Source organism: Lindgomyces ingoldianus (genome assembly GCF_010093535.1).
Source record: "Lindgomyces ingoldianus strain ATCC 200398 unplaced genomic scaffold BDR25scaffold_37, whole genome shotgun sequence".
Taxonomy (NCBI): Eukaryota; Fungi; Ascomycota; class Dothideomycetes; order Pleosporales; family Lindgomycetaceae; genus Lindgomyces; species Lindgomyces ingoldianus.
In genome coordinates, this window is record NW_022985198.1 from 594,256 (window position 1) to 605,577 (window position 11,322).

Sequence of the window (11,322 nt, forward strand, 5' to 3'; positions counted from 1 at the left end):
TATTATTTATGCTTTATACTATGTCTACTATGTTAGACTTGTCTAAGGGCAATTACTTTAACTATACTAGCACACTAGTAGGGACAGTAACAAACTAGGTAAGGTAGGGAATATTAGCTAGTTAAGATGTATAGAAGTAGGTCTAGTTAGCTTATTATAAACTACTAGGCATATTAATAGTGCTAGAATAGTTAAAAGTAGAGCTCTAGTTGCGTAAGAGTATCTGCCCTAAGTAGTTAGATCTAATTATGTTAAAGTGCTACTAAAAGTTTATTCTTTAGTATTTCTAGAATAAGCTTATAATTTTGTTAACTTAAAGTCTACTTTTACTACTAAAAAAGTGCTGTACTAGCTATAATCTATTTCTAGTTAAAAATACTTAAGAGCTAAGTCTAGTTACGCAGCTAACTACGCCTTTACTAAAGGCTAAGGCTAAAGTTGCCTTTAAGCAAATCTAGGTTAAATATAGTAAAGTAGCACTTTCTATCTACATTAATAATAAGAACATATTATAAAGGCCTAGTTTTTTTATATTTATAGTTAATAAAGTTTTTATTTTGCTACCTAAATTTATTTTTATACTAGTTAAGTTTTAATAAAAACTAGCCTATAAAGTTAGAAAAGCTTAAAATGCTATAAAGTTTAGTATAGTGTTTACTTAAAAACACTTTTTTAATACTAGTGTTCTACTGCAGTAGTAATATCTTAACATATATAGGCTAGGCTTCTACGCCTTTTTTTGTAGTATTATAAATAGTGTTTGTGCGCTCTATTAGCAACAGTTCCCTAAGTAATATATAAAGAAAAAAAGTAATAAAGACTTATTATTAAATTTAACTACTTTTTAGTAAAGTAGCACTCTCTCTACTCTTCTAAGACTTACTTTAAAAGATAAAAACAACTAAGTTACATTATAGGCTGCGCGCGCTTTCTAATTATGTGTAGCCTATTATAAGCGCATTTATAGGCAAGCAGTAGTTACTGCTGTCTCTGTAGGCGTCTTGTCTGCAAAGGAGGCGCCTGTCTCTATTAGCCCTGCAGGTCTATGTCTGCTGTCTACATTAGAGTTGTCTGCTATATTATGTCTTGTAACTGCAAATATGTTGTTTTTATTAGCATATATACTATTAAATCCTTTATCTTTACTTAATATTACTATGTAGTATAATAACAGCAGCTAACCTAGTTTAGCACTTATAACTAAAAGCGCCTTTTTTTTATTTTTATTTATTAAAACTTTATTATATAGATAAGTGTTATTTAATATTACTTCCTTAGCTATAAATATATAGTTACGTAGAGTCTAATTTAATAGTATATTACAGAAGCAGCGTAGGTCTTAGCTTGCTAAAAGTAGAGTTAGAGAAAAACTAGTGCAGCTGTATTAAATAAGAGATTATAGTAATAGTAGAGCATAAAGAAGTATATTGCTAACTTTAAAAGCATAGTGTTTAAAGCTATTTTAGTAGTTATTTTAGAAAAGAAAGTAATAAGAGTTATTATGCAGGTTGTAGGGCTTATCTAGGCGCACTAGAAGCAGGTTAGCTAGCGCTAAAAGTAATAAATAGTATAAGTTAGTCTTAATTTAAAACACAACATAGTTTATTATCTAGAGTAAAAGAAAGTAGCAAAAGTAATTAAGTGTAGTAATCTAATTAGTAAGTTCTACTAGGTAACTTACGCTATAGCAGAGGTTAGTAGTAAAGAGCGTAAGAGAACAGAGGATAGTTAAGCGCGCTAGTTCTAGTGTTTTATAGTAAAAGCTGCAACCTTTCTAGATTAGGCAGTCTATAATATTAAGCGTGTATGTTGCAGCTAATGTCTATTTTTGCATTTATAATTGCACTTATTATTACAACTTTACGCGCAGTCTTTATTATAATTATAGCTTCTTTTATCTTATTTATTTTTTTTTAAGCTAATTTTATTTTTTTTTATAGTTATATTTATATTTACTTTTATAACTACTGCCTTCTTTATAAGTGTTGCTGCGCTTGTAACTCTATTTATAACTATAGACATAGCTATAGTTATAATATCTACTTTATTTACTTTTTTTAAGCTAATTTTATTCTCTTTTTACTTATTTAAGGTGCTCTGTAACTTATATTATCTTAACATAAATTACGCCTACTAATTAAGCTAGCACTTACTATACACATAACAGCAACTGCTTCTAACAGCTAGCGTTTTACAGCATATAAAGGCAGGCTATTTCTTAACTTTCTGCTTTTTTTTACTTTTAGCATTACCTTTAGCACTAACCTTTTACACTTTACTTTTAGCATTAACCTGCTTAATAGCTTTTTACTTTTTACTTTTTACTTTTTACTACTTGCTTTTTACTTTTTTATTTAATAGTAAGCTACTATATATAATTTATACATGTCTAAAACTAATAAAGTAAAGTAGATAAAGTATTAACTTACTTTCTAACTTTACTTTTTACCTTCTTAAGCTGTCTATCTTAACTACTATCTACCTTACACACGCTAGCTATAACTATAGTCTACTACAAAAATGTCTATAAAGTCTGCAAAAAGTACTAGCTGTTTATTAGTAAGGTAGACCTTACTAGCATGCTACAAGCCTATAATACCTTTACTGCGCTAGCAATAGCCTGCTTAAGAGCTAATAAGAATGTGCTTAACCTTAGCACTAGCGCTAGAAGAGCTATTATTGCTGTAAAGCTTATAGTAGGCAACAGCGTCTATGTAGGCGTAGACATAGTATAAGGCTTCTTTAATATTAATGTCTTTACCTACCTTACACATAAAAAGCTTACGCGCGCTTTAGCTAGCTAGGATAACTAAAAAGTGTTTCTTCTTAAAGCTAGTGTTACATAGAGAGACCTTCTAAACTTTATTATAGTGTGTGTTAGCTACCTTATTAAGTTTAACATTATATTTACTGTCTACCTTTTTAACACTATTATGCTTACTTATTATTAATAAGCCCTTTAGACCTAAAAGAAAATGCTAGCGCTTAGTAGCTGCCTTATTCTTACTATGTTTTTCTACTTTTTTTATAATTTTACTACATAGTTTAAACCTAACGCTACTAAGGCCTTTAAATGCGTCTTTATTATTAAGTATAATTTAGAGGATCTGCTTTAGCTACTTACTAAAGAAAAGCTAATAGCTTAACTTAAAGTTATTATTACTACTTAGATCTTACTAAACTTTATTTAGGCTAAGAAGTGTAAGTAAGTAAAAAACACAGCTATAATAGTCTAAATATATATTAAGTAATGTAGTAATATTAGTAAAAGTAACATGTTTAGTCTAAAGCACATGCTTTTATCTCTACTACTTAAGAAGTTACACTAGATAAGCGCTTAACAGCTCTAGGCCTAAGGGGCTGTATATAAAATAAGTAAGCTCTAATGCTGCAGTTGCCTTTACTAGGCTATAGTAAAGGCTAAGGATCCTAACATTGCCCTCCTCTAGGGCTCTAGGCAGCTCTGTGCGCTTGTAGAGGGCCTGCAGACTGCAGCAGCTAGTCTTGTAAGTTAGTTCCCCTAGAAGATGTTGCCTTCTATCTTATTTTATGCAGATTATGCCTAGGCTAGTGTTCTTATTAAGCTGCAGCGCAGGTAAATAGACTAGTTTAAGGGTAAAAGTAGTTAGCTTAGGTTAAGTTTCTTATAGTAGTTTCTATGTACATAGACTTCTATAAAGCTATATAATAGCATTACATAGCTAGAATAAATAGACAAATTAGACTAACTTATAAGTACACTATACACTTTTAATATTATGTAACTAAGATAGCTATAACATGTTTATGTTAGACTAGTTAGTATCTCTAGAGTCTAAAGGCGCATAAAAAATATTATTAACTACTTTAGTATGTGCAGCAGCGTAAACAAACTTAGCCTTATTAAGGTTAATTAACTTTAGGTTAATAATAATAAGACTTAGTAAAATACTCTAAGCTAGTTAAATAATATTTTAGTTAAATTTTATAACTTTTTTATTAAGCTTATTAAGACTTATTTAAATAATATTAAAACTTATTACTACTGCATTATACTAAGCATTAGATAAGTAAGAATATATATTTTTTTTTTTTAAAGCTAACTTACTAGCATAAAAACTTTTTAGGTAATAGACTAATAAGTATAATTATTCTTTAACTTCTTACTAAAACTATACTCTAGGCTAGCTTAAAGATAGGTAGTATATCTACTAGTTAGTGCTAGGTAGTTAAATGTTAAGTTTACATTATGTGTTTTATTCTTTAGGTTCTGTATATCTAGCTTATATATATAGTTTACATGCTTAAGTGTAAAGTTAATAGCTTTAAACATATCTTCTTGCCTAGTAATATTTACTAGACTAGAGGCTAGAATAGCACACTAAAGTTCTAGGTTAGACACCTTATCTATAAGAAGCCACTGTAGGTGTAGCATCTTAAGACTATAGCGCTATTAGTTGCTGCTATAAAATAAGATAATTAATAGATTAACTATTTAGCAAATTAGGCTAATATTACTAAACTTAATAGCGCACTTAAGTGTAAGAAATACCTTAATTTCTTAAAAGTATTAATAAAGTGTTATAAGATTACTAGTAATAAAAGCACTGCCTTTTTAAACCTAGTATGTAAAGATGCTTAGCTAGATACTATTAAGAACCTCTTTATACTGCACTAGTATAAGACAATAGATAGCATTATTAACTAGGCCTAGTAATTTCTTATAAGTAGATGTGTTAAAGTTGCTAATTATTTTAGTAAAATAACCTTAATAAGCTATTTTAGTATAGAAAAAAAAAAGAATTTAAGTATCTTAACTTAACTAAATAAGTAAAGTAACTAAATAATACTTAATGTTATTATAGTTAATACTAGTTTACTTCTAGTAAGTAATATTATAAAGTATATTTAAAAAAGACTTAACACTATTAGGACTGCTCTAATAAGTTCTAATAATTATATAAGTTAAAGCCTAAAAAATATAGAAATATGCAGAAAGGCTAACTATCTAGTTGCAGTAATTATATAGACAGCAAGCAAGCTGCTACTTATAACAGACACTTTAGATATGCTCTACTGTCTTCTAATTACTCTATATTAGCTAAAGATAATTAGAAAATATAGTAAAAGTATTAAATAAAAAGTCTTTACTTAGCCTAAACTACTTAATTTAGATGTTATTATAAACTTTATATATCTTCTTAATAGTACCTTTATTATAAAAGATAGCACTAAGGTTTTAGACCTAACTAACTAGCTGCAGCAGAAGAACATTAACTAACAGCATACTTAGGAGGGCTATAGCATGTAAATTAAACATTAACTATATAGCAGCTCTGTGCACAGAACTTACTGCACTTAAAAAATAATAATATGTAATCTCCTTTAATATTAAATCTTGTTTTATACTAGGGGCCTAGTATATAGATTCTACTTAAAAGGGAATAGTATAGTTAAGTATGCTCTATTAAAGACTGCCTTTTAGTAGCTACAGGCACTTAACAGCAAGAGCAGTTATAAGATTACACATAATCTATATTAGCACACTTAGAGCATAATTACAGGTTTAGTCTAAATAGTTAAAATTATTATAAATAATAATAAGCTAAGAGTTTTAAGCTATAGTTATTACTATTCTAGTAAACTTTTTAGCACTAGAATTAAAGAAGGATGTTAGAGAACATACTTACTAAACTTTTAACTATTCTATAACATGTCTAATTTCTTTATTAATAATCTTATAAAAGTTATATAAGCTAAGACTAGACATAACTTTAATAACACACCTTTTTATATTACTACTATAAAGATAATGTCTAAGCATTTTTAAAAGATAATTTAATTACTTCCTAGCACACTTTTACATAATAATAGAAGTAATTAAGTAGAGAGCAGAATTAGTTAATACTTTTTTTACCTTATAACTAGACTAAGCACTCTAATAGTTTTGCATTAGATTTTAAAGTAATAAAAACTACTTTAGTATAGTAACTATAATCTAGCTATTAGAATTGCTAATATTAAAGCTACTTATCTTTACTTTAGTCTTAATATTATACTTTATAAAAAGAAAGTGTGCTACTAATAAGTTAAGTTTATATAACAGCTTTTTAATATTAACTATATTTTTAGATGCATATTAATCTCTTAAGAGTATCTCTAAACTATATAGTTGTTCTAAAGCTACATAAATATGCAATATGTAGGTAGCAGATAGATAGGTATATAAGACTAAATTAACATAAAAAGTATGTAAAAAGTTACTAATACTAAAATTAAGCTATTTTAGAAGCTAGAGTACTTTTACAAGTTTATCTGCCTAAGATATAGGGGGCTAGTAAGTAGTTAGTAGGTGTGTGTTAGACAAAGGATTAAGAGAGTTAGGCAGCAGAGAAGATAATAAAAGCATAAAAAGTAGTAAAAATAACTTTATAGTATACTATAGATTAAAATGCTAGAAAGTAGAAAAGCCTTAAAATAATGTTATTAAAATAGAAGATATAATAAAGCTAGTAAAGTAAGTAAGTAGTAAGCATTAAGTAAAAAGATAATAATAAATAATATGTTTTTACACATAAAAGCTAAAATTTTTTTATTAAAGTAAAATTAATTATAGGTATAGTACTAATAATAGTATAAAAAAAGTAAAAGAGTTATAGCTACCTAAAAGAGGCTAAAAATTATTAAGAAGTTAATTTTCTAGCTATAGTTAAGAAAATTAAAAGCATTACACTTACACAGGCGCACTAAAGTCTCTTAGACAGGAGGAGCTTTAAGAAAATTATAGCTTCTAATTAGTTTAGAAAAAACTTAGTAGACTGTAAGAAAACAGCTTTACTTTAAGGAGTATAGTGTGGCGCTAATTAAAGCCTCGACTGTCTGAGCTCGCTGAGATAACCCCCCTTTTCGGAATACCGCAGCGTTTCAATGCGGCAACACATGTAGTTAGTAGCTTGTGCATGCCGAAAAATCAGGTTCTGTCGCTACGTGACGGTGTAGATATAGCTCATGGAGGGTGGGTAGTGGACATGGGTGGACCTATCCGAACTCAGTGTACATGCGTGTGTTAACGCTCAGCTCATGCAGGTGAATTCTTGTTCAGTTCGCCGCGTCGGGTCTAGCTCGTTTGAGCGGTCTCATGTCGCACTAAACAGGGCACTCTGGGCAGAAGCGAAATTGATTGAACTACGAGAAGATGATAGTACAACTAATTTTAACGTAGGCTTTGGAGAAGAGTACAGATTAGTTGGACACGTGAAATAATAAAGTTCTTCTCTTTTCCTATTGGCATCTTCAGGTCTTTGTTTCTATCCTGATCTGTTGCATGGGGCGCGCGGTGTAGCCGGCATGTACCGGTGAAGCGAGTAGCTGAATATATGTTAGGTTGGTCTTACAACAGTTAGACTTAAAGTGAAAGGATTGTTCTTGTTCACTTCTATTTGTTGTGGACGCGTGTATGTCTCAAAGCTTTACTTCTGTACGGAGTTGCTTGCGATGCAAGAGGCGGTAGAGCCGGTATATATCGGTGAGGAGAGTAGCTGGGAGGTGGTACGGTGGCATCTCATGTTCATCCATTCTCATCACGCCAACCTCCTGGAAACACGGTAGATATCCCACAACCCGACCTTCCACTCCATATATTTAATCCTATTCCCCTCCCACAACCACCATCACAAAAATCACACCCTTCAACTCTATCAATCCTCCAACAACCCATTTTCTCAAAACAACCCATCTCGCCATCTCGCCATCATGAAGCTCTCCGCTCTCACCCTCTTAGCCCTTACATCCGCCATCTCCGCCTCCCCTGCGGCTTCCCCCAGTCCTAACGACCTCTCTGCCCGCGCCACAAAATGCAATCCCGGTGCTGTGTACTGCGGCTGGTGGTTGATTGACCAGAACGGTAATTTCCTCCCCAAAACCGTCACCCATCCAATAACCCCTCCCTACAATTCCACCCATTTTCACCAACTACTCTCCATCCTAACCCCCCAGCTCTTTTAAAGTACTTTACTGAATGTGTGATATTAGGTTGGGACCCCGCCCCCCTCCGCAGAACTCTCTGCAACGTGCTCGGGAAATGCGATTTTAATTCGGGAGACGCTTGGAATAGTCTTTGGCTGTGTACTGGAGATTGGACGGTCGAACCGAAGGCAGTTTGTGGGGGGAAGGATAGTTGTGGTGGGGGGTTGGCGCATTGTGTTTAGCTTTGAGCCTTGGGGTTGGGGTTGTGGAATATGGGGATGGAATGGAATGCCGGGAGGGGAGGGGGTTGGGAGTTTTTGGGGGATTAGGGGGATTAGGGGGGAGAATGGAAAGAGGGCGGTATAGAAGTAGACGACGCTCGTTAGATTCCTGTTTCTAAAGTTAGATATAGAGTATCTCTGTCTGTGTCCTCATTGAAAATCTTTAGGGTTCAAATAACAACAAATACCCCTCATGATCTCACCTATTTACTTATTATCTGCAACCCTCCCTTTCGTTCAATCAGCGGAGGGGATATCAGCGGATTTCGGCGCTCGATGGCGACGCGATGGTATGTTTTGACGTTACCAAAGTAGGTATCGCTACAGACCGCATCTCGAAGTGTATAGGATGGCTGTTGTCGAAGCTGGTTTCGACGCTGAGACGCGTTGGCTGACTAAATAAGCGCTAAGCCTTTTTAAGTCGCGGCGCTGCTCCCGATCCTGGGTTAGATTAGGATATTCCGAGCGCTTGTGCGATCCACGCGGCCACATATCTTACAGTAAAATACCCACGGATATACTACGTCGTGTAAAGTGGGAGGTGCAGGGTCACTCGCATTAGCCAGGATCGGTGACTCGCTTCCGCTGGAGGTACCGATCGACGTGGCGGCCCTGCACGAAATTGCGCCCCGCAACGCGCATAGGGCTGATGATGACTTCCTAGCATCAGAGGGAGGTTCTGAGGCTCGGACAAGGCTATTCTACGAAAATTTGGAGCGGTAAGGACTTAAGGTTAGCACTATAGGGAGGGAAGTCTGTTACGCCACGAAAGAAGGTGCTATAAATCAGGCTCGGACACAACAATACGAACGTAATTTTTAAGGAAGAGTGGATCATAGACATTTAAGGTTAGCTACAGCAGATTATTTTCATAAAGCTATAGCAATATTCGTTGTGCGCGTGAGCTTTCTACTTGCTCAAAGTCAAAGTACCCCTCATTTGTCTCGCCACACAGGGTGTCTCGCTACGCAGGGAGGCACGTTAACCTTCTAATTTCCAGGGCTTGGAGTAACAATTGCATCTTGCGATGCAAGGAAAAAGTCATGCTGTTCTTGCAACAGAGTTCTATGGAGGGCAATAAAAGCCTGCCATACGCCCGGTACATGTGCTAGAAAGCAAGTAATACCGGCGTCGCGTATTTGATCACTAGAGGGAAATCGTTCTATTCTATTGCTTCCGCTGAATTGACGGGTAGGCAATTCAGAAGTTTGGTTTGGTACAATGTCATTGGGAGGAGGACCTCGATGCGATAGCTGAGGGTGGGGGCTTGAGGTGGGCCTTTTTAGATTGGTTGGAACTGGGATTGAATCGCTTCCTCGCCCCATTTACTGACTAAATCTAGAGACTATAATGTGTTGTATGGCCGGAAAATGATCGGGCTCATATATCTCAGTAGGCCTTAGGAAGTTGCCACCAGTGTTTAAGTCAGACTCGGAAGATCTCCTCCTTATGAATAAGTGGGCTGGCACCCCCTTCTAAACTCTACCACCTACCTATAGCTGTGGCTTCTCGTGTCACCTCCTTTGGCGCGCGAACTCCGTTCCGCTTTCAATGGTCTCGGGTTAATAACACTCCTTACGCCGTGATGTCAGCTTCGACCGCGACCACATTTCTTGGTGCATCTACGTAGGGCAAGTGCAGAGCCAGTACGCAATGAACAGATCGCAGCGTAATAGTGTCTGACTTGGATGCTGCAGTGAATAGCGGATTCGTCAATGCATCTTTGAAGTACCTTGAATTTCCACCTCGAATTATTCTTGCCCTGGCCCTTCGAAGTCGTCGGCCCTACGATTCTTTGTAGGGTCTGTCACAGTGAATGGACCCGAGGGATAAGGATGACAAAGGCCAAATTAGTGCAGGCCCTTCCCAAACCTCGGTCGTTTATTCCAACGAAATCTAAATTGCCTGCCTGCCGCCTGCTTCCGCAAGCGATGCTGTGCAATGGGACGCTGATTTTGGATTGGTTGAAGTATTGACCAAAGGGGAAGCGGAGAGAGAAAGGAAGGGGGAAACAATTTCAAGAGGGGAGAATAGCGGAAGAAAACCCGGGGGCAAAATAGACGGAGGAAGCTAGGAACGTACTAAGAGAATAGAACGAATGAGCGGAAAGCGAAAGGTCAGGACAGAGGGGGAGAGATCCTCAGAGAGGATGAAAGCCTTACTGAGCCTCCAAGGTTAATGGAGAAATAAAATGGAGTCATGTGACTTATAGAAAATATATTGCGGTATTTATGATGAGTGCGGCTCTGCGATTCCGGTGCGAATTCAGCACTCACAATGGCCTCGCCAAACAGCAGGCGGGAGTTGGCGCACCCCCACGGCCCGTGCAGGTTGGCGATCTCCGTCCGGAATCCCATACCCCTCCTTGTCCTCCTATCTATTCCCACCTGGGGTTAGGCAGCAGATATCATCACCCACTCACTGTGGGCAGCAACGCCTTTATGCGGTGTCGTGCCTCACAGGCCGTATTCGGTTAGACTTTTTAACACCGCAGAGCCTGGTCTGACCCCTCAAAGCGCTGCAGCCCTGAGGGATTGAGCCTAGCTCATTGCCAAATCCACCGCCCTTCGTTCCTCAGTCTGACGGCGTTTAATTTGTCCACCTCGCAATCTACCATTCCACTAACACCATGGCAGTTTCAGTCTTGGCAGCGAGTGAAGGTGCATATCGCACCTCAGGTCTTTTCAATGGCTGAAGTACTCTCTGCTAAAATAGAAGTGGTATCTCAGGGTAACGCGCATGGCCCTGTCGGGTCTAATCTATGGTCCAAATCGCGACCGGGCGTGCGTCTTTCTAATAGTACGTTCGCTCACCATGTGACATTGGGCCGACCACCATTTGTGCCGTATGTTCCATAATTTTCAATACTGCCACTGGCCACGGGAGGACCTCAGCATACGAAGAAAAAGGAACCTCCAATCCACTCCAATGGGCCCATCGAGAGATGATATGACAGACTACTGCTGGCATCCCATTCAGAAGAACTCGCTTTAGTTACTGCCTATCCTCAGGAATAATCAGGTTGCTTCTAATCCACCAATTACACTCATACGGCCGTCTCTATAACCAGCCATGGCATCCAGTACCCACTTTAACA

At 36.3% G+C, this 11,322-nt stretch overlaps 1 protein-coding gene across 1 annotated transcript; it reads right to left on the minus strand.

Annotated features, from left to right (window-relative positions):
• Nucleotides 1-7,272: 7,272 nt before the first annotated feature.
• BDR25DRAFT_360302 (uncharacterized protein) lies at nucleotides 7,273-11,299 on the minus strand (the record flags this gene model as incomplete). The annotated part of the gene is made up of 28 exons (XM_033696225.1): nucleotides 7,273-7,347; nucleotides 7,374-7,414; nucleotides 7,461-7,572; nucleotides 7,605-7,626; nucleotides 7,665-7,714; nucleotides 7,752-7,853; nucleotides 7,882-7,950; nucleotides 8,019-8,367; nucleotides 8,451-8,590; nucleotides 8,622-8,693; nucleotides 8,735-8,837; nucleotides 8,883-8,926; nucleotides 9,025-9,078; nucleotides 9,139-9,189; nucleotides 9,239-9,522; nucleotides 9,559-9,671; nucleotides 9,744-9,770; nucleotides 9,805-10,010; nucleotides 10,048-10,159; nucleotides 10,203-10,295; nucleotides 10,350-10,612; nucleotides 10,640-10,680; nucleotides 10,733-10,790; nucleotides 10,848-10,898; nucleotides 10,961-10,984; nucleotides 11,047-11,098; nucleotides 11,125-11,188; nucleotides 11,263-11,299. The coding sequence occupies 28 exons, from the start codon at nucleotides 11,297-11,299 to the stop codon at nucleotides 7,273-7,275; spliced, it is 2,709 nt and encodes a 902-aa protein (XP_033542620.1).
• Nucleotides 11,300-11,322: the final 23 nt, after the last annotated feature.